The 22,863-nt window shown below is 41.4% G+C and overlaps 1 protein-coding gene and 1 long non-coding RNA gene across 10 annotated transcripts in view; one reads left to right on the forward strand and one right to left on the reverse strand.

The window, feature by feature from the left end:
- Positions 1-2,889: 2,889 nt before the first annotated feature.
- LOC116088431 lies at positions 2,890-21,851 on the forward strand. Of its 2 annotated transcripts, none has more exons than XR_004117882.1 (3): positions 2,890-2,909; positions 14,109-14,280; positions 21,542-21,851. It is a non-coding gene; the product is annotated as an uncharacterized LOC116088431 (long non-coding RNA). The 2 variants fall into 2 exon arrangements; XR_004117883.1 differs by lacking the exon at positions 2,890-2,909 and adding an exon at positions 3,257-3,341.
- The window catches only part of Ankrd44 (ankyrin repeat domain 44), a 290,453-nt gene continuing 281,383 nt past the window's right edge, over positions 13,794-22,863 (reverse strand). For 2 of the 8 annotated variants that reach the window (XM_031367503.1, XM_031367504.1), the window contains exon 28: positions 18,648-22,856. In XM_031367503.1, the coding sequence (XP_031223363.1) occupies positions 22,609-22,856 (248 nt within the window). In that variant the 3' untranslated portion in view covers positions 18,648-22,608. Of the gene's footprint in view, positions 14,394-15,760; positions 17,213-17,304; positions 17,356-18,647; positions 22,857-22,863 lie in introns of those variants that run through there. The other 6 variants (XM_031367506.1, XM_031367512.1, XM_031367511.1 and 3 more) reach the window with 5 other exon arrangements.

The following is a 22,863-nucleotide window of genomic DNA, read 5'->3' on the forward strand; positions in this document are numbered from 1 at the left end:
GGCTACTACAAATAGAGCAGCAGTGAAGATGGTTGAGTAAGTGCCCCTGTAGGAGGACAGAGTGCCCTTTGGGTATATGCTCAAGATATGTATAGCTGGATTGTGAGGTAGATCAATTCTTACTTTTCTGGAAGTCCCCTATACTGATTTCCATAGTGTCTGTTCAAGTTTGCACTCCCAACCACAATGGGAGAGTGTTCACCTTGCTCCACATCCTCACCAGCATGGGCTTTCATTTGTATTATTGATCTTAGCCATTCTGATGGGTGCAAAATGAAATCTCAAAGTAGGTTTGATTTGCATTTCCCTGATGACTAAGGGTACTGAACATTTCTTTATATGTTTCTCAGCCCTTTAAGATTCTTCTATTGAGAATGTTTAGCCCTTTTTAATTGGTTCCACATTTTAAATTGGATTATTTGTTTTTTATCAAGGGTTTTGTTTTTTGATTGTTTGTTTAGTTTTTTTAATGCATTTTGGATATTAGCCTTTTATTGGATGTGAAGTTGGAAAAAACAAAAAAGCTTTTCCCATTTGGTAGGCTGTCACTTTGTCCAAGTAAGTGTGTCCTTAGCTTTACAGAAGCTTTTCAGTTTCATGGAGGTCCCATTAGTTAATTAATATTGATCTTAGGGCATGTACTATTGGTATTCTGTTCAGAAAGTCTTTTCCTGTACCTATCTGTTCAAGGCTGTCCCCCTACTTTCTCTTCTATCAGGTTCAGTGTACTTGGTTTTATGTTGAGATCTTTGATTCATTTGGACTTGAGTTTGGTTCAGGGCGCATTCTTCTACATGCTACCATCCAGTTTGACCAATACCATTTGTTGAAGGTAGTATTTTTTTGCCAGTGCATACTTCTGGCTTCTTTGTAATAATAAAAAAAAATGGATGTTCAGATATGCATGGATTTTCTGGGTCTTCAATTTGATTTCATTATCTGTTTTTCTGCCAGTATAATGTTTTATTATGATAGCTTTGCAGTATAACGAGATTAGGAATGGCAAGACCTTCTGCAGTTTTTTTTTTTTTTTATTGTTTGGGATCGTTTTAGCTATCCTAGGTTTTTTGGATTTTCCAAATGAAATAGAAAATTGTCCTTTTGATGTCTGTGAAGAATTGTGTTGGGGATTTTGATGTAAATTGCATTGAATTTGTAGATTGCTTTTGGTAGGACTGAGTGGTGGTTTGAGTATGCTTGGACCAGAGAGTGGCAATATTAAGAGCTGTGGCCTTGTTGGAGTGAGTGTGGCCTTATTGGAGGAAGTGTGTCACTGTGAGGGTGGGCTTTGAGAATCTCCTCCTAGCCATACAGGAGCAGTCTTTTCCTGTTTGTCTTCAGAACAATATGCAGAACTCTCATCTCTTCCTGCATCAATGCATGCCTGAAAGCTGCCATTCTCCTACCTTGTAAGCCAGCCTCAATTAAATGTTATCCTAATAAGAGTTGCCTTGGTCATGGTGTCTCTTCACAGCAATGGAAACCCTAACTAAGACAGATGACCTTTTTTCTTTAATAACTATGTTTATGTTACCAATCCATGAGTATGGGAGATCTTCCATTCTCTGGTGTCTTCTTCAAAGACTTAAGATTTTTATCATACAAGTCTTATACTTGTTTGGTTATCGTGAAAGCTATTTCCCTGATTTCTTTTTGAGTCTGTTTGTCATTTATATATAGGAGGAAAATTGACTTTTGGAATTAATTTTGTATCCATCCAATTTGCTGATGGTGTTTATCAGCCATAGGAGTTTCCTGGTGGAATTTTTAGGGTCAATTATGTATGCTATCATATCATTTGAATAAAGATACTTTGACTTCTTCCTTTCCAATTTGTATCCCTTGATTTCCTCCAGTAGCCTTATTGCTCTAGCTATGATTTCAAGTACTATACTGAATAGATACAGAGAGAGTGGACAAGCTCGTCTCGTTCCTGATTTCAGTGGAATTGCTCTGAGTTTCTCTCTGTTTACGTTGATGTTGGATTTGGGCTTGCTGTCAACCCCCTTTGCTATGTTGAGATAGGTTCCTTGTATCCCTAATTTTTTTCAGGACTTTTTATCATGAAGTAGTGTTGAATTTTGTCAAAGGAGATGACCATATTTTTTCCTTTTCATTTCTTTATACAGTGGATTGCATTTCAATGTTGATCCAGCTCTGCATCTCTGGGACGAAGCCTATTTGATCATGGCAGATGATCTTTTTGATGTGTTCTTTAATTCAATTTGCAAGTATTTTGCTGAGTATTTTTGCATCTATGTTCATAATGGAGAAATTGATCTGTAATTCTCTTTCTTTGTTAGATCTTTGTGTGGTTTGGGTATGTAAGTAACTGTGACCTCATAAAATGAATTGGGCAATGTTCCTTCTGTTTCTATTTTGTGGAATAATTTGAGGAACATTGGCATTAACTCTTCTTTTAAATTCTAGTAGAATTCTGTGTTAAAACCATCTGACCCTGGGCTTTTGGGGGTGTGGGGGGAGACTTTTAATGACTGCTCCTACTTCGCTAATGGTTATAGGTCTGTTTAAATGCTTACCTGATCTTGATTTAAGTTTTGTTTAGATTTTTTTAATTTGGTGGAGTAGACATTTTTAAACTATATCTTATGATCTTCTGGATTTCCTTGGTATCTATTGTTATGTCCCCCCTTTCTTTTCTGATTTTGTTTATTTGGATTTTCTGTCTCTGACTTTTAGTTAATTTGGATAAGGGTTTGTCAATCTTATTGGTTTTCTCAAAAAAAATCCAATTATTTATTTCATTGATCCTTTGTTTCTATCTTATTGATTTCAGCCCTGAGTTTGATTGTTTCTTGCTGTCTATTACTTTTGGGGTGTGATTTCTTCGTTTTGTTCTAGAACTTTCAGGTGTTCTTTTAAGTTGCTATGAGATCTCTCCAGTTTATGTAAGCACTTAGTGCTATGATCTTGCCTCTTGGAACCACTTTTATTATGTCCCATAAGTTTGCCTATGTTGTGTATTTTTCATTGTATATTTTCAATGTAACTTTTATATACATTGAATTTGAGTTCTAGAAAGTCTTTCTTTGTATCTTGAGCCATTTTTCATTCAGTAGTGACTTGTTAAGTTTGTATGAGTTCGTAAGCTTTCTGTTGTTTCTGTTGTTGACAGCTTTAATCTGTGTTGGTCTGATAGGATTCAGGGAGTTATTTCAATTTTCATGTATCTGTTGAGACTCGTTTTGTTTCTGATTATGTGCTCAGTTTTGGAGTGTGGGTTAGAACAGTGGCCTGCGTCTGGCCCAGGGTTTGGGCCACTTGGAGAGGCTGGACGCCAGAAGTTTGACTGTGTGTACCCCATGGCTCGCTGCGCTTGGGTGAGAAGCCGCAGGATCCGGCTCTGGGGGTGGGGTTGGGGTGGGGGTGAGGGTGGTGGGGAAGCGGTCCGGTTCGTGTGTGTCGGGACCTCACGGAGGCGGAGAACAACGGGTTCTCAGGGTCTTGGGCACCGCAGATGATGCTGGATGCCATGGAAGAGTTAAAATGGAGTGGGGCCCGTGGGGCTGGCTCTAGCCTAGGGCAGAAGGGAAAAGTCATAGGGAGGAAGGCTCTGGCTGGGTTCCACCGGGATGAGAGTCTTAGGCTTGTTAAGGCGGGCAGGCAGCTTGCCTTGGTAGAAACTGTGGCTGAGAGGGAGGTCTTCTGCAGAAGACTAGACACGGCTCTTTAGAGGAAGACCTGCTCCATTGCTCCAGCACAGCGGATCCCGATGAGAGGAGGCAGTCCATGGCTTTAAAGCATTTATTGTCATGGCGGAGATTTGTGATGAGTGAAACCATTCCCCCCTTTCTCAGGGCAGGCCTGAAGTTAAATACCTTTTGCAGGGAGAAGTGTCTGGGAAGGGGAGTTAAGAGGGTAGTAGAGCCAGAGAAAGGCAGAGAGAGGGAGAGAGTAGAGAAGGAGAGACCAGCCATGGCCACGTGGAGAGAGGGGATGCACAGAGAGGGGGGGCAAGAGGGCAAGAGAGAGAGGGAAGAGTAAAAGAGGGCGGAGGGGGCAAGCAGCCCCTTTTATAGTGGGCCAGGCTTACCTGGCTGTTGCCAGGTAACTGTAGGGGTGGAGTCCAGACAGAATACCAGGGGCTTGGGGTGTTGCCCTATGTGACTGATGGCCACAGAATTAGGAAGAATTGAGGCCTCCTGTCAGGAGCCTAGTGTCTGGGAGCATGGCAAACGCCTTCAAAGCCCTGCAGGAATACCTGCTGGGTCTCCGGGGTTTAAACCTAGCTCAATCAGAAAACAGGCTTCCTTTCATAGTCCCACATTGGAGAAAGTTCCATGAGGTGCTGAGAAGTTGTATTCTTTTGTATTTGGGTGAAATATTCTGTAAATACCTGTTAAGTCCATTTAGTTTATAAAGGTAGTTAGCTCTAGAGTTTCTCTGTTTAGTTTTTGTCTACATAACCTGTCCATTGGTGAGAGTGGGATACTGAAGTCTCTCATCTGTGTGTGAGGGTCAATATGTGACTTAAATTGTAGCAGTGCTTCTTTTACAAACATGGGTGCCCTTGTATTTGGGGCACAGATGTTAAGATTGAAATATTTTCTTAGTGGAGTTTTCCTTTGAGTAGTGTCCTTCCCTATCTATCTCTTCTAAACCGTTTGGTTTGAAGTCTATTTTGCAGACATTAAAGTGACTACACCAGCTTGCTTCTGAGGTCTATTTGCTTGGAATATGTTTTTCCAACCTTTTTACCTTGAGGTAATGTCTGTCTTTGATGTTCAGGTATGTTTCTTGGATGTAGCAGGATTGATCCTGTCTTTACATTAATTGTTAGTCTGTGTCTTTTTTTATTGAGTAATTGAGACTGTTGGTGTTGAGAAATATCAATGACCAATGACTATTGATCCCTGTTGTTGTTTTGTTGTTGTTATTGTCCATGTGTTTGTGTGTCTTCTTTTAACTTTGCTTATGTGGGATTATTTATTCTCTGTGTTTCCCTGAATGTTGTTAACCTCCCTAGGTTGAAGTTTTTCTTCTAACACCTTCTATAGGGCTGGGTTTGTAGATATTGTTTAAATTTGGCTTTATTGTGGAATACCTTGATTTCTCCATCCACAGTGATTAAAAAGTTTTACTTGGTATAGTAGTCTGGGATGGCATCTTTGGTCTCTTAAAGTCTATAGCACATCTGTCTAGGCCCTTCTGACTTTTAGAGTCTCCATTGAGAAGACAGCTGTAATTCTAATAGGTCCACCTTTGTATGTTACTTTGTCTTTTCCCATGGCTGCTTTAATATTCTATGTTCTATATTTCTAGTGTTTGGATTATTATGTGCCCAGGGGCCTTTCTTTCTGGTCCAGGCTATTTGGTGTTCTGTGTCCTTCTTGCACTTTGATAGGCATCACCTTTATGTTTGAGACATTTTCTCTTATGATTTTGTTGAAAATATTTTCTGTGACTTTGATCTAGATTTCTTCTCTTTTCTCTATTACTAGTCTTTTTTACGGTGTCCTATATTTTCTAGATGACTTATGCGTGGAGTCTTTTAGATTTAATATTTCTTCTATCGTGTCTTCAGTGCCTGAGAATTCTCTCTTCCATTTCTTGTACTCCGCTAGTGAAGCTTGCTTCTGTGATTCCTGTTTGAGTTCCTAAATTTTTCATTTCCAATTTTCCTCTAGTTTGAGTTTTCTTTATTGATTCTATATCCACTTTCAGGTCTTCAAATATTTTATTCATTTCCTTCCTCTGTGTTTTTATAGATTTCTTTAAAGGATTTATTTGTTTCCTCTTTAAGGACCTCTATCATCTTCATAGAACCTGTTTTAAAGTATCTTACTTGTGCTTCAGCGGTGTGGGAACATCCGGGCCTGCTGTGGTAGGATTGCTGGCCTGCTGTGGTTGGGTTGCTGGCCTGCTGTGGTAGGGTTGCTGGCCTGCTGTGCTAGGGTTTCTGGGCTCTAGTGGAGACATATTGTCCTGGCTGTCATTGTGATTTTTACATTGGTGTCTATGCATCTGGGATTTGGAAGATTGTAAGTCTAGGTGCTGATATCCAACCTTGTCTTTGTTGGGTGTGGGTGTTTTGCTCTTTAGTTTCTGTTTCCTCTTTGGTTCTTAAGAGAGTGTTGTGGTTGTGTGTTGCCTATAGGAAAATCTTCTAGGATTCTGATATGTGTGGCCACTGAGGGTTCCAGGCAAAATGTGTTTCTGGGTTTTAGAAACAGAGACTTAGGAATGTGTCAGGGCTGGGGATGTTAGAGGAATTTGACAATGGGGAGGAAAGCAGAATGTTCTACCAGGATCTGCTCAGTTAGTTGCCTGGGGATTAACTGGGAAATGTAATGGAGGAAAAGATGAAGATCTGCAGTTTTAGCCTATTTGCTTCCCTTTTCAGAGTGGCCTGTGGGTTCCCAGGGAGTATCTGCTGAAACTGGGGGCTGGGAGAAAGCAAAGATTGGGGGGAAGAATTTTGGAGGGGAGGATCTGTGTGATCCATTGAAGATGAATGCAGAAGAGTGAAAGGGGCTCCATCAGATGTTCTCTGTTGAAGAGCTGGGGAAGAGACTGGAGGGTTTAGTTTGGAGGAGCAGAAAAAGAGGTGAAGGTCTGAAGTTGGACTCCATGCTGCCTGCCCAGAGTGGCCTGTGAGTTCATCGGGACTACCTGTTAGAGTTGGGTTGTGGGCTACAGCAGTAAGTGGGGGGAAGGAGGCTAGGGAGGTAAGATCCGTGTAGTCCACTAGAGACAGGGTGGGAGGGAAGAGGCAGGCTCAGCTGGTGGTCTGCTGCAGAGCTAGGGATGGGGTAGGGGACTGGATATGAAGGAGCTGAGGGGGAGGTGAAGCTATGGTGTTAGCCTACCTGTTTTCATGACCAGAGTGGTCTGTAGGTTCCCAAGGAGTGTGGAGTTAGGGTCTGGGACAAAGGAATGAGTTTGGGGAGGGAGGTTCGGAGGGTAAGATCCCTGTTTTAGTCCACTGGAAATGGGTGGGGGGCAGTGCGGGAAGGGGAAGCAGCTGCAAGTGTTCTGCTGCACAGGTGGGGATGAGACGAGGGGATTGGATTTGGAGACATGAACATCTGTAGTTAGCCTGCCTGCTTCCCTGGTGGGAGTGGTACCTAATATTTTTTTAGCAGCTGCCTCTGACCCAGCAAAAGACACAATATGAGGGCTTTCCCCTAAAGACCTCACTTGCCCGGCACTCTGGACATGGACATCATCTGGACTCGCTGGCTCTGTTTTACTCTTAAGTCTTTGCCTGACTGTCTCTTGGCAGCCCTTTGGCAGTTATCTTCTCGGCTATCACTTCCATTTCATCTCTCTGATCACTGCCTAAAAGATGGGAACCCCTCTGCTTCTACTCAACCTGTGGACAGTCTTCTCATCTGTTGGCATGGCCTCAAGGGCTACTAGTGCTTGGCATTCAGCAGTGTACCGGCATGTAGAAATGTTTGTTGATGTTGATTTTGGGAACCTGGGTCATGCTTCTGGAAGGGATCAGACACAACATGTTTATATGTTAGGGGAAAGAGCTGATATGTCAAAAAAGGCAGAAGCTAGTTGCTGGGCAAAGAGGGGGAGCATTTCTGGGTCCCAGGAGGAAGAGGAGGTGATGAGACAGAGATGGGACCTTGTTTTTGGCCAAGCTTGAGAGGAAGACTGATACCATGTAGGCCTGGGGGCTATTAGAACATGGTGGAGGCTGCCACTGGAAGAATTCTGATATTAAGATCGCTGATGAGTTTAGGACAGTAGATGCTGTGTTATCTGGCTGGTTTTAAAATATCACGGCTGCCTGGTGTTTTTTATCCATAGCAACTCAGGTAGGCAGGAGAAAACGGGCTGCTGGGGCATTGGTTGGTGGAACTGGAGTGGTAGCTCCAGGTGTTCTCAGGAGGGAAGGTTGTTGGAGTGCCAGCTTAGCAGTGCCAGCTGGAGGAAAGGGCTGGCAGGATGGAAGTAGAGCCAATGGCAGCGTGATCTCAGAGCTAAGTCGTGAGCGGCTGCGGTGCTGGGTGAGAAGACCAGGCTAGGAGCTAGTTTGCATTTTTAAACTACGTGCAACATATATGTATGCTACTCATACATTAACTTGTCAAGTCATCATGAACTACATTGAATATTTGTACTAGTCATCTCTGTGTTATGATAATGAACTACCCCAGAGGCAATTAACTTATTAAAAGAATATTTTGGTTCATGCTTCTGGAGTAAGAGTCCAAGATTAGTTAACACCATTCCTTTGGGCTTCTGGTTAGGGTAGCACATTATGGCAGAAGGATGTGGCTAAAGAATCTGCTAATATCATGTGCTAGAGTCCCACAATCAGTGGAGGTCCTAATCTTCATGACCCAAGGTCTGCCCATAAACATAATCTTTCAGGTTCACAGAACCTTCCAACAGTGCTGTCCCAGGAACAAAGCCTCTACTAGAAAGGCCCTTTGAGTCCATTATCCATATTTAAACTGTGGTCATACTGTCAAAATAAGCATTGAGGGTAAAAGAAGCCAAGAAACACTTGTATTCTAGGTAAAGCCTGGCTTTTTATAATTTAGTCTTCATGTGGAAAACAATATGATTTCCAAATGGTAATTTAAATTATGTTCCAGTGTTTGTGCTTTCCAAACAATATTAAGAAAGTCTCAATTTAACTCAATGTATTTGGAGACTCTGATTTCCCACAGGCCCTCCTGTGCTAATCCTCTCAAGCCTTCCCTGACCTTGCTAGCCACACTCTGCCTCTCTGCACTCTTCATTTGTCAATGTGTTTTGCTGTCTTCACTGGGTACTTGTCTTCTTCTTCACCCTTTCTGTTCTGGCTTTACATCACTCTTTATTGTTCCATCCCAGGAAAGATTCAAAGGTAGACCAGTTGAAACTGCCTTTCAGGAAGATCAGGGTTATGTAAATATATGTAAATATGTCACTCTTGTCACTCAGAATCGTGAAATCACAAAGACAGAATCAAAACTGCTAGTGTGGGGTGTGAGGCACACTCTGAACACCTAAGTGAAGATGCACTCCCTTTTTTTCTTTCACTTTTGAGTAAAAGTTCAAGAGGAGGTGACTTGGAACAGGCTGCATTTGAAAAACTGAGCCCAATCGTCATGAAGTGGTAGGAGCAGAATCCTGAATGAAGGGTGGACACTTGGAAAGGCATGGATACATCAGCGATGAGGGCTTCAGTTCTTCCATGATGTCTCATAGTGCAGGTGGATGGATGAGTGACACAAGTGACACAAAATAAAGACGGAGGAATGGTAGATACTTCCTCAGATTGAAGAACTTGAATTTTAAAAACATACTTTGGGGCAACAATTTGGAAAAAAGGATCAAAACAAGCAAGCTGGCAGCCAAAAGGATGGGCTTACAGTGATACAGAAAGCCTATGATGAAAGCTGGAAGAGAAATAGATAAGGGAGTTAGGTAATGAGTTCAAAGGGTACCTAGGATGGGCAGCCAAGACTGGTCTTAAAGCTGATTGGATACAGTTAACAAAGAAATTGAGAAATGCAGGTGGTCTTGTTTACAGGTTAGGGATACAGGGTAAATCTGGTAATAACAAATATGCTAGAGACAATAGCTTATTCGTAAAACAGGGGAAATATATTTTGTGCAATGAAAGAATGATAAAGATAACCACATATGCAGCCCATTGGCTCACATCTGGCAGTTCTCTAACCCAATCCCAGAGTGATGAGACCACTTCATTTTAAAAGTCTCCATTCATAGGGACTATATAGTCAATTTGTACTTACTACATATTGTTCAGACAAGTACCTACCTCCTAAATGTGTAATTTCAGAATAAATTATATTTGCTTGCTTAGAGGGAGGAGGGTACATCTCCTGTGTCTGTCTGGAACCTCTTTCTGTGGTGGAAAGCTGAGGCTGTGGCTAGCCTTCAACACGATGGTTTCTAGGTGTCTTCAGATGCCTTACTCTGCAGCATTAGGGCTGTGGGCTGGGGATAGTTATTCTGCTGGCTAAAAGATCTAGTCTAAGCATTACAAAATGCCATACAGAACAGGGTATGAGAAACTACTGCTCCATCTGTCTTTTACATTTGAAGGAGACCTTAAGCTTTTTAAGTTCTCTTATTTCTTATAAAAGGAAATGTTCTTCAATGCTTAGTATTCCCGTGGCTTTCACTGGAGCATCTCCAAGTGTTCTTCATTTGTCTTTGACCACAGAGCACAGATCAGTTTCCCAGCAGGAAGAATAACTGATTCACCTCCCAGTTCCCAGTCATACATTCCAATCTCTTTTCTTTAAAAAAAAAAAATTATTGGAAAAACAAGACCAAAATTCCATAGAAAACTTTTCCCACAATTCTGTCACTGGATTAAATCAACATTTTAATTACTCTGCTACATTCTTGTCTTTGTTCCTAGGCACAGTCATTTTTTTTTTTTTTACTTATATTGTGATAGAAAACAAATTCTTGTTTTACATTTTATATTCTTTCTTAGCATTATGTCATTTTCCCATTTAATTACCACTTTGCTATACACCTTTCCTAAATAATATGAATTGAATCATATCTGTCTATGACCATCTGACAAACAATTATATAGGTGGATTTTAATTTATTGTTCTTTTAAAATTTATTATTTATTTAATTTTTAAAAATTATCTTTAATCTTTTTTTTTATGGTCCAGTTGTTATTCCCCTCATGGTCTGCCCTCCAACAGTTCCTCATCCCATTCCTCGCCCCCACCCTTGTCTCCAAGAGGATGTCCCTCCACCCCCACCCCACCAGACCTCCCTGGAGCCTCAAGTCTCTCAAGAGTTAGGTGCATCTTCTCTCACTGAGGTCAGATCAGGCATGCTGTGTATGTGTTGGGGGCATGCTATCAGCTAATGTATGCTGTCTGGTTGGTGGCTCAGTGTCTGAGAGATCTCAGGGGTCTAGGTTAGTTGAGAGTGCTGGTCTTTCTTCCTATGGGGTCACCCTCCTCCTCAGCTTCTTCCAGCTTTTCCCTAATTCAACCACAGGGGTCTGAGGCTTCTGTCCATTGGTTGGGTGTAAGTATCTGCTCTGACTCATTCAGCTGCTTGTTGGGCAGAATTTTATCAGACCTTCAAAGAAGACCTAATACCAATATTCTTCAAACTATTCCACAAAATAGAAACAGAAGGAACACTATCCAATTCGTTCTATGAAGCCACAGTTACACTGCGTATTCTTCCTTGGAGACTGAATGGTTTCTGTCTAATCAGGAACTTGTCACAATTTCCTTTCATAGAGGACTTCATAAGAGATGGTTTTTCTACTTCTATCATGTTTAATGTTCCAAATAGATTTTAAAAAGTGGTTGAGTGCATGTTACTTTTAGCTTCAGAAAATATCATATATATTTAAGAGGTATTTAACTATTATAAATTATTTTGATGTCTTAAAATAATGTCAATACTGAGTTATGTATTTTAAAATAAATTTCATTAGTTTAATAAAAATAAAAAAGAAGCTAGAATTCTTAACCCAAAGGCCCAAGCCCATTCATAGGGCCTACATGAGTTCTCCCTACAGCCCAGGCTCATCCTGTTCAGGCCAGCCTGTGCTACCACTGTAAGCATCCCAGAGGGACAGCACAGAGGTGTTTGGGAATAGAGCATGGTTGGGGGTAGAGTGGAACCTGAATGCAAGATGCTCAGTGGAAGCTAATGTTCATTAGAGGAGAATATGCAGTTTGTCATGGGCTACAATTTGAAGACAGAAGCTATACTCCCATGCAATCTAGAAGCCTCTAAACTTACTATAAAGCCAGTAATAGCTTCAGGCTTTCCAAGAAGAGTGAATATAGCCACAAAAACCTCCACAAGAAAACTGAATCTTATCCCCACACAAATATCTGCCATTACTCACAACACAAAACCTGAAGCAACTCAAATGTCCACCCATCAAAGAACGGGAAGAACGCAATGCTAGGTGTGTCTACACAACTGAACGTTGTTTGGCCTTAAAAGGAAATCAAGTACTGACTTGTGCTAAAATATGAAAGAACCAACCACATAAAGTTACACACCCTATTATTTCATTTATATGAATACCCAGAATAGGTAAACTCATAGAGACAGAATGTAACTAGTAGGTACCAGAGAATAAACAGAGAAAAGCCAGAGAAAAACTGGCAATAGGCATAGGGCTTATTATTTTTAATCACTTTATATCCTGGTTGTCCCCCCTCCCAGACCCACCTTCCCAACCCTCTCCCTTTTCTCCTCAGAGAAGGGGAGGCACCTGCAGATAGCAACCTACCCTGGCACTAGCCACAGCAGGACTAAACACCTCCTCTCCCACTGAGGCCAGGCATGGCAGCCCAGCTAGGGGAAAGGTTTCCACAGTCAGGCAGCAGAGTCGGAGATAGCCCCTTGTTCCAGTTGTTAGGAGACCCACATGAAGGCCAGGCTGCTTATGTAGGGGGACTAGTTCCAGCCCAAGAATGCTCCTTGGTTGGTGGTTCAGTCTCTGTGAATCCCCATGGGCCCAGGATACTTGACTCTGTAGGTCTTCTTGGGGTGTTCTTGACACCCCCCCCTGCTAGGGTCACCTCCATAAATCCCCAGGAGCCTCCCCCACCCCAGGTCTTCAATTGTCCTAGAGGTGCCCCCTCACTGATTCCCATTCTCTCTCCCAGCCCTCTCCCCATCCCCACACCTGATCCCGTTCCCCTCCCCACTTCCTCTCCACCCAGTTCCCTCCCTCCATCTATCTCAAATGTCTATTTTATTTCCCCTCTTAGTGAGATTCAAGCATCTTCCGTAGGGCTTAGTTTTAAGATAACAAAACCTTTCTGAAATTAGTGGTGGTGATTATGTAATTTTAAAAAATTACTAAAGTCCAATGAATTGTATACTCTAAAGGGGTCAGTCAGTTTTACAGCATGTCAATTATATCTCAAAAAAGCTGGTTTTCTTTTTAAAAAATATATTTCTGTGTGTGCATGTGTATGTGTGTGCGTGTGTGTGTGTATCCATATGTTTGGCACACGTGTGGAGATCAGAGGAATGCTTTTTGGAATTGGTTGTCTCCTTCTACCATGTGTGCTCCAGAGACAGAAGTTGGGCCATCAGGCTTGGTGGACAAGTACCTTTATGCATGGAGCCTTCTTTGCTGGCCCTAATGCTGGTATTCTTTTTTAAATAGATACTGGTTTGGGCTCACAGGTCATAGTTTCCAAACTCACTATTGTAGGCCATTTGTGTGTGAGCTTTCTGTTACTGCAACAGTTGAGATGATCAACTTACAAAGAAGAGCTGTTTCTTTTGGCTCAGCATTTTAGAGAATTCAGTCCAAGATTAATTGGTCCCTTTGCTTTGGGTAGGCATCACATCATGATGGGTACATGTGACAGAGTTCATGCTCACACATGGCTGGGATTGAAAAAGAAAAATGGGAAGGACTAAGGTCCCCAAGCGTCCCCTTTAAGGGCATCCCCTCAATGAGTACCCACTATGCTCCACCTCCTCCATGGTCTACCACCTCCTGCTAGTGCCATAGGATGCAGCAAAGCCTTTAGCACATCAGCTTTGGGAAGGCATTCCTCATCCAAACTATAGCATCCTATATACTGACCCAGAGACTATCATACAATAGTGTTCATTTTAAAACAAAAGGCTACAGAGAGAAGAAGGGGGGGTGTCAAGCGATTTGTTTTCCAGATATAAAAGACCCAAGGGTATAGATTTTTTTTAAAAAAATATATTTGACAATGCTTGAAGCCAAATTTGTCATTAGGCAGCCATATCTTCTTGGAGACAATAATGGTGTCCCTTTCTCTTACGCCTCTTGTATCTAAAGCATTCAACACCGTAGGAGCTCAGAGTGATGACTGTTTATTGTTTGTTCCAAATGAAAAACAGAAAGCAGTTTAATAAGGTGATTTTTCATTTGTGGCACAAAAGTGCTAATCACAAGTGACATTTAGCGAGCGTGTTCCCTGAACTGCATCGTCCACCTCACACTCAGACCGTGAGGCTGGTGGCACGGGCAGTGAGGGTAGGTCATTAGTACATACTAGCATAAATGCTCTTATCTCTAGAATATATTGTTAGCACTCTTCAAAGGCATTTCTTTTTCAATATCTGAAATACATTGTGAGAAATTAATTGGTTTTTCTCAATCTAATTTCTAGTGTCAGCTGTGACATCACAAGGCAAGCTTCCAGATGGCACCAACTGGGCCCTTTATCAGTGGTTTCAGCCTCGATGCCAAAACAAAATGTGCCCAGCAGCCTGATCAAAATTTACATGCTGAGGAGTTGCCTCCTGTGAATGAAGTTCAGCAGAGAATCGGTGAATTAATAGGTAATGGTCCTGTAACAGAATCTTTACAGGCTTTGAATCATAATACAATAAGCCAGGAATCTCAGACCTGAAATACATGTAAAATAAAAACAGTGTTGGAAGTAAAACAATTTCTGGAAAAAAAAAAAAAGCAAAGGAATTAGAACCCACATTATTTTTTCAGTTAGGAGTTAATGTTTAAAGAAAGACATATTATCTTAAAGCATGTTTAGTTTTCAATTCAAAAGCTTCACTGTGTTCCAGTGATGTTAGTCTTTTGTTCTCTATGAGGCCCCTGGGAAGGATTCAATCTTTATTATTATCTCTAACATGCCTGTCAGATCTGCACACTCCTTTTGTTCCTTCTACAGCTCTCAGCCATCTGTCATGTTTTCTGAGGAGCCTGAAAACACATTTACGTTAGACCATATGATCTTAAAACCTGCCATTGCGTCATAGACAAGGGCTATTCTTTTTCTTTCTTTTTTAGCAGAAATATGACCCCTTTCCCTTTAAAAGCTTCGGCTTAATCCTCAAAGCAGTCTTCAGTCTGACAATGTCAGGTTTGAGTATGTGTACCTCTGGTAAGGAACGGAACAGCACAGGCTGCAGTGTAGCCTGATTTTCTCATAGATTTTGCTCAAATTGTGTGTTAAATGGCTTGAGCTACTTGTCATATTGTCCCTCTGTGGGATTTTAAAAATTCTTAATAATTAAAATTCTGTGTCTATATGTGTATAGTGTATATGTGTGTCATATATGTACAGGTGCACATGCACATGTTTTTGTGTGCATTTAGAGGACAGAGATCAACATCAGGTGTCCTTTTTTTTTTTATAGGTCTCTACCTTATTTTTTGAGACAGGGTCTCTTCTTCTTGAGCTCAGAGTCCAGAGCTGAACAATTGACTAGATTGGCTACCCAGAGAGGTCTGGGGAATCCTCCTATCTCTATCTACCCACCTCTAGAGCTACAGATGTACACTACCACACCTGTCTTTTATGTGGGTGCTGGGGTTCCTCATGCGTGGGTAGCTCACACCACCTGAGCCATCTTGTCAGCTCCCTTGAGTCCTCCAGGATTTGGCCTCCCCTTCCAATGCGCTTCCTTTAATCACCCTCAACCACACACTGCCATGGCCAGTGCCCTGGGTTTTGTCATTGTCGGAACTTCAGAACTTGTGACCGTTCCCCTTGAGAACCAAAAGCCAGCTTACCAATCAGTGCTGCAACTCAACAACTCTTCTAGCTCTTCACCTCCAACCCACTGACTGTACCCTTTTTAAAACTCTGGGTCACCTCCTCCTGTTTTAGCTCATCTACTGACCTGGGTTAGAATATCTGTGACCTTTACAGTCACACTGTAGTCCACCAGCCATCCTCTATGCCAGCTCATCTGGCAAAGCTCTCTCTCTGCTCAAACTCTACTTTCAAGTTAGTCTGTGCCTGCACCCCGGCATCTGGTAAGAAGGTCCGTAAGGATAGTCGTATATTTAAAGTGCATGTTCTAAGTCTTAAGTTTTCTGAAGCCTACTCCAGTTATTTCCAAGCCTAAACCTCCTGGCCCTTCCAAAGCTCCTTCCTGCTCTCATGTGGATCTCTTCTTCACCATCACGCTATATTTCCTATATATAAAAAATTCTTCACAGCCTCTACAAACCCTTCCTAGGGACTTTTCCTTTTTTTGCTTTCTTCCATCTTTTCTCTCTCCTCAGCTCATGGATTTTGGATGGCTAACTACACCACTCTATCACATGCATTCTTGCAATAGTCCCTGATGATTCTGTGTTGCCAAACAAGAGACAAGCCCCTGCCCTATCTACATTGACCTTCAAGTACCTCACAGGTAGACAACCTGTACTTCTTTGATGATTGTCTTCCCTGCCTGATATTTCCATAGTTGGCAACTTCTTGTGGTTAAGAGCCCAAATTCAGTGCTTGTCATTCTTTGGAAACCAAACAATAAGAAAGACCAGCATTTATGCCAGGCATGGTGGTGCTACCTGTAACACCAGCACTCAGGAAGCTGAGGCAGGAGGATGGGGAGTGTGAGGCTAAGCAGCCTGGGCTGTGATAGTGAGAATCTGTCTTTTAAAAAAGGAAAGAAAAGAATAAGAAAGTAAAAATAAGAACTAGGAGTAACTGAAGCTTCTCAAAGTTGCAGGGATTTCAGAGGCAGGCCAGCACAGGGATAATTTAGTAAATGGGATGCCACTTGGCTTGACAAACCAACCTTCAACAACCTGAGACCCACTACTTACATCAAGCCGCACATTTACCTAGTTCCAAACAATGCAGATCTTCCCCAAACACATCCTAAACATATCCTGTAAGGAAGGAAACTAGACCAAACCAACCTGAACTGGTTTGGGGTGCATGTGCAGAAAGCCAAATTGGTTCTCTGAATAAACTTCCAGGGATATTTTTTTCTTATTTACTATATTATGTCTACGGGTGTATAGTATATGTAAAATTAAAATCATGTGCTTCACGGGAAAGGGCATGCACAGTAATCAAAGACTTATGTAAGCCTGTCACTGAAATCACCCATGGCTCAATGCTATGCAGCCAACTTCTCTCCTTGTTGGACTTACACAGGTATCAGCCAGACAATAACCCAGTGCTCAGAGTAAATCTCACTCACAGCTTCTTGCTCACCTGAAAGGCATCTATTCTATATTTGCATTTTCTGCTTTGAAATCTGTGTGTACCTAAGTTCTTTGAACAAAATAGCAAGACCTGGAAATACCCTATAAACAAATGCCATTGGTAATACTGTTTCAAATGAATGGAGGCAGGTACACTTTTTGTGCTTTAAATACTTGCATAATTTTACTTTTGAAAATGATAACTTTCTTCCATTTAAATAGACTCCAGTTGTCACTTGTATTGTCCTTCCAGGCCTTACTCTCTGACACTGGGCCATGTACTCCCGTCTTTGTAAGTTTTCCTACCTAAAAAGTAGATACAATGACCCTTGCTTAAGACACGGAATATGGATGTGTGCACATATGAGTGTGCTCACTACTAATAACTAGACACTTACCTTGAATCCATGATGCTTTCCTCTTGTTAACTCACCTGCTTATAATCTCTCCTGGAAATAAAACAGGGTACACGAGCTTAGATTACCTTCTCATATAAACTCTCTTTATGATGGAACATATATCAGAGCCTCTTTATATAATTCCTTCAGGGAGATAAGGACATAGGACTGATTTCACAGGCTCTAAGTTGATGAAGGAATCATTGAGAAACGAGAGGAGAGTGAGTGGATGAGCCAAAGAGTAAGGGGTAGATGTTGAACAACAGGTTATCAAACTGCATGGCACATTTGGTCTTCCTGACAGTGAATGCTGCTCATAACCCCTCCAGTCTTAATCCCCAGCCACTGGGCCAACCACAAACCACAAACTTCCAACCACTTCCTGAGAGTTTGAGGATGAACCAATGGCACAGCCATTTCCTGCTCCTTATTTCACAGCCAATGTGCCGTCAGAGTGAAACGTGCTAAAGAGGCAATCCATAGGTCTGTTTATCCACAAGTCTTTACACTGTGTCTTTTAAGCTAATCCTGGTATATCTTAAGCACGTTGACTGAAGGATGAATCCTGTTTTTAATACCATTAACTCTGAATCTGAGCATATATAGAACATCTCTGAAATTCAGTTTCTTCATGAAAAAGCTGGCAACAGGGCTGGACTTTAAGAACTAAGATGGCACATATTCTGTGATGCTGTGGTTTGAGGTACCTGGGAAAGCCATATGCCCCAAGTCTCTTTCTCATTACCTCGAGACGCTATCTTTAGGGTTGCTCTTCGGCTTTTCCATGCATGGTTCTTGAAGCTAATAATCCAGGGGGAGAAATTTAGGACAGATGGAGAAGCACAGTTAATTCTACCGTTAAGGGTGGCATGGAGGCCAAGTCTTTAGCTGTCGTCAAGCCACACACAGGAGTGGTGACAGCAGTGCAGAAAACAGGCTTCACAAGTTTGAGGAGCTATGTGATCTCCTTCTGTCTGATAGATGTGACTTATCACACATCCCTCTCACCACAAGGACTTTTAGAGCAACGTCAAGTTCAATCACAGCCACTGTGTCAAGCCTGATGGTCCTTAGGACTGCATGGCTTTTCTGCTTCTGGCTTATCGCATGCATTACATTATAACTCAGCTTACTTCTTTATGAAAAACTGTTGGAGGCATAAATAAATGAATCTTTTCCCGTCCAATGTGACAATTTAAGCATAATTACCAAATCTAGAGGTTGCTTTCTTGATTATTTTCAGAATTAATTTGGTTTGGTGTTGAGGTAGGGCAAAGATTTAAATTAGAATAATCTGGAAAAAGCATACATTTGAAAAATGAAAGAACACACACACACTGCAACAATATTTGTACCGTTTTTATTTGTAAAAAATAACCATCTGAATGCATGTCCATTGTATATTACAGGTAAGCACTCCATTGCATTATTAGAGCATTCAGTAGTTGGGAAAGTATTAAACTGTGCTTGGGAAGAGTCACACTGGTCCAAAGTCCTTCACTGAACCGAAAGCCATTTTTCCTCATTTTTAACACTCAGGACATTTATCAAAGTCATTCAACTCCAATCTACATCTTAAAGTACAGACAAGAATCCCACTGAAATCATCACATAATAGTTTATGCTGTTACAAATACGTTTTACAAAATGTAACACTGGCACAAGATGTGTATCATCGTGCTTTGCAAGGATATATTGCACATGCTGAAGCATAGTCTGTAGACAAAACTACTAAACAAAAGATACTTGCATCGAGTCTTCAGGTCACTGTGTAGGAAACACACAGAATTACATTTTACAAACACGCTCAGATTGTCACTATCTTAAAACGCTGTTCCCCTATAATACTGACCTATGGTTTACAGTTCTGTCAGAAGAAAGCATTTTAGTACGGCAAAGTCAAACATAATTCCTATAGAAAACTTGAGCATTTTCACTTCAAAGCAGAGAAGGAGAGGAATAGGAAAGGAGACACTTGGTACATTCAAAGAAAGGAAAGCTCACTAGGATTATATTGCTCCAATAACACTCAAATGAAAAAATACAAAACTGTTTCACAGAACATTTCTAGGATATACAAATATAAAAAGGCACTCTAACGTCATGTTACAAGACCACAAAGGGATGAGCTGCTCAACAAGGGCGATGGATGCACAAACCAAGCTGCTCAATAGTGCAGCAATCCATCCTGTGTTCTTGTTCCAAAGCGACCAGTCAAGCAACTGCTTATTGCCCAACGTACCAAAGCATGCCATGGTGCCCTTTTAGTAGTGATGAATAGAAATCCCCTGAGCTATTATTTACTAGGACTTTAGACAATTTGGAGATAGTAATGAATTTACCAAAGATAGGCAGACACCAGTGACCTAGGGATGTGCGATCAAACGTGGTCCTTGTGTCTGTGGTTAACATATAGTCTAAAAAGAATGCATTTAGGTAAAAGCACTGGGCAATTAAGACTACTAAAAACATGTTCCCCTCAGAAAGCGATGCTGCAAACATTTATGAGATAACTAAATACATAGAAATTTCAGTTTTCAAAAGTTATTTCTTTAAAAAAATTTTGGTCTTGCTGGGCAAGGGGAGGAAACAGAGCAAGAGAAGGGGAGACAGGAGGCAGAAGCAGGCAGGTAGGCAGACAGACAGGCAGAGCAACTCAGAAGAGTGGCTCTTTGTGTTTGTACATCTTCTACCAGAATGAGCCAGGGAAGGCCAGCATAGCTCCATGGACATAACGTCTCCTGCTAGGTCACTGCTTGGCAGAAGTGACCTCCTTGCTCTGGACTGCATCACTAGCAATGTGGGCATTTTATTTCCTGCTTTAAATGCCAACCCAGCAAGACTTCCACCACTCACTTCTAGAAAAAGACAGTACATCTCACTTCTTCAATGTGAGCACTCCCTCAATCCTCAGGGTCCCCTGAAGATAAGATCATTGCTGCTCATTAGTAGGCCTGTCTACTTGTTTCAAATGCACCTGCCCTAGACAAAAGGACCAGAGGGAGGGATACATTACACAAAATGTAAAAACAAAACGTTGCTGGTGTAAAACAATTTTTTGATGACATCAGTTTCAATTTTATAAAACTACCAAACAAGTTTTCATTTGTGAAGAACCAAGGGGAGTTTTAATTAAATCCAGGATATTAAAATAGAAAGGGCAAAGTCTCTTACAGCTTTGATGAAAATGATAGAACACATTATCTGAGTCTGGTCCAGATATGATAGGATTATTTTTAAAACTCTCAAAATCCTATAAAATAGAAACTTCAAAGGAGAAGAGAAAGCCTACAGTGAAACACTGCAAACTCATGCCCTACAGCTGCAGACTTCTTTCCTGAGTCTTCAGCTAGTGGAATAGAACACTCAGACCTGTGTTTGCTTTTTAATTCTCTTTCTTGGCATAGTGCCCAGACTTGGTATCATTTCCAATTAAGTGTCAGGACTATGTGTCATTTTTGGTGTAGTTTCTGTAGTCTCTGGGTCTTTCTTTGGGCTACCTTTGTGTATATGATCTGCTACATCAGTTTTCATCACACAGAAAGGCTCTGATTGGCTAAAGAATGGGGTCAAGCAATGGACAAACCCAAGGGTCAGCTGGTGGTAGTGGGAAATGCTGGGTTTAACCCCAGAGCTATTGGTTAGCCCAGAGTCAAGGGTATTTTCCCATTTACTTTGTTATTCTAAAAAGGTACATATAACAGAAAGAAAGAGACAGAGAGACAGAGGCAGAGAGACACACAGAGAGATTAGAGACACAGAGACAGAAAGATATGAGAGATGAGATACACAGAGAAAGATGAGAGAGAGCGATGGAGACAGAGACAGAAAGCAAGCCTAAACAGTGGGTATTTCTTGGCATTTCTTTCATTTCAAATAAATATAAACACATTTACATCAAAGTATACAGACATATTCTCTAGTTTGAAAACAAAGACCTGTGGTCAACACATCATCAGTTACAAATTGTCAAGCCATCAACTAGAAATCTGCGTCATTAGAAAATATAAAATACAAGAAAGACCGGTATGCAAAAAGATTACATTTTAACCCCATAGAAAAGTTACTACAGTTCTCACTTGCATGTAGAAAGAAAAACGTTTAAAATATCCCAGTTTAGGCAGAAGCATTTTGGTCCTCATGGATAGCTGGCTGATGAAGTACATACATAAGCATACACACACGTGTGCATGTATATGTGCATAATTCTTAAAGTCTCATTCTTCTTTTCGTACAGCCGTTCCAGGTGGAGAACGGGGTCCATTCGACCTAGAAGCTTTGGCAGAGGGAGCAGACACATATTCACAATGCTGATTTCATTACCAAACAACTGGCAACTGGCTTGCACCTCCACACCAACCATTTCTGCTTCCTGCTGTCATTTCCTTGGCTCCTTTTCAGGCACACTGTCACTTGTGGCATGACCTTGGCCGAGCAGCTAATTTGCTGCTTCTATTGAAGGACAGGACCAGCCATTCTGATGCCCTTGACAAAGTTAGTATTTTCACTTTAGAGCAAATTCAAATGAATGGTAATTTCCTATCCTATTTGACTTGCATATTGTTTCAAGTTTTGGCACAATATAATTTCACCTGAAATGTTACTGGATAAATTTGGGATCCATTACTCCACTGAAAACTGACTCACATGTCTCTTCGGGTACTATTTCATTTGTGTTTAACAAAAGAGCATGAACAATGTTCACATTCATCTGGCAGCTTTAACTGAGATCCTAGGAAGAAATTCTAGGCATTTACAGGCTTCCTACAGAGGAGGCAGGGTTAGGTAGACTCCCTTAAGAGGACAATTATGTCTAAAGATGAACCTTGACCTTTGACTTCTAGTGAAGTAGTAAACATCAGAGTGAGAAGAGGGTCCAGGCATTTCCTATCTCCCCTTCCCGCCCCTCCCAGGGACACGAATGCCACCTGGACCCATTTCACAGAACTCACTGTTGACTATGTGGGAAGAAAGAACTCTTTAGACTGAATATTTGTCTCTCTGTCGCATTATCCTTAAAGATGAAGAATACTTAATTTTTTTTTTGTCTTTACTTAAAATGAGAGGTAGACTTTCACAGAAGTACCTTAGACCTAAAGAAAACACGAAGCAAAACAAAACCCAGGCTCATCTGTGTGTGTTTCAGCCTACCACCTAGTTGTCCTCTTTTGGTTAGACTGATTCCTTTTCTGCTGGCTTCTGGAAGCTTGGTCTCCAATGCCTAAATACAACATAACCTGGAATTCAAGCTTCCATCTTTTCCTGAAACACAGGTATTGTGGGAAACACTTCTACAGTCCAAAGTTAGAATGTTTCGGAATCAGAATCATTTTCATTGTACCCATCCTCGGAGCCCACATTGTTACTGCACAGACTAACCCTACTACCCAGATTGGAGAGGGTCGTTCTGCTCAAATTGTCTTTTCTAAAACAAACGAAGTTGACAGCCGTCATTGTACTGGAAGGAGAAAAAGTCATCATGGTAGCCAGAATGAGGGCCAGGCAGTCAGCCACGTCTTTGTTAGGAGCACAAGCCAGGGCCGGGGTATGACCTGGGCA

The sequence above is a fragment of the Mastomys coucha genome, unplaced genomic scaffold (genome assembly GCF_008632895.1).
Source record: "Mastomys coucha isolate ucsf_1 unplaced genomic scaffold, UCSF_Mcou_1 pScaffold14, whole genome shotgun sequence".
Taxonomy (NCBI): domain Eukaryota; kingdom Metazoa; phylum Chordata; class Mammalia; order Rodentia; family Muridae; genus Mastomys; species Mastomys coucha.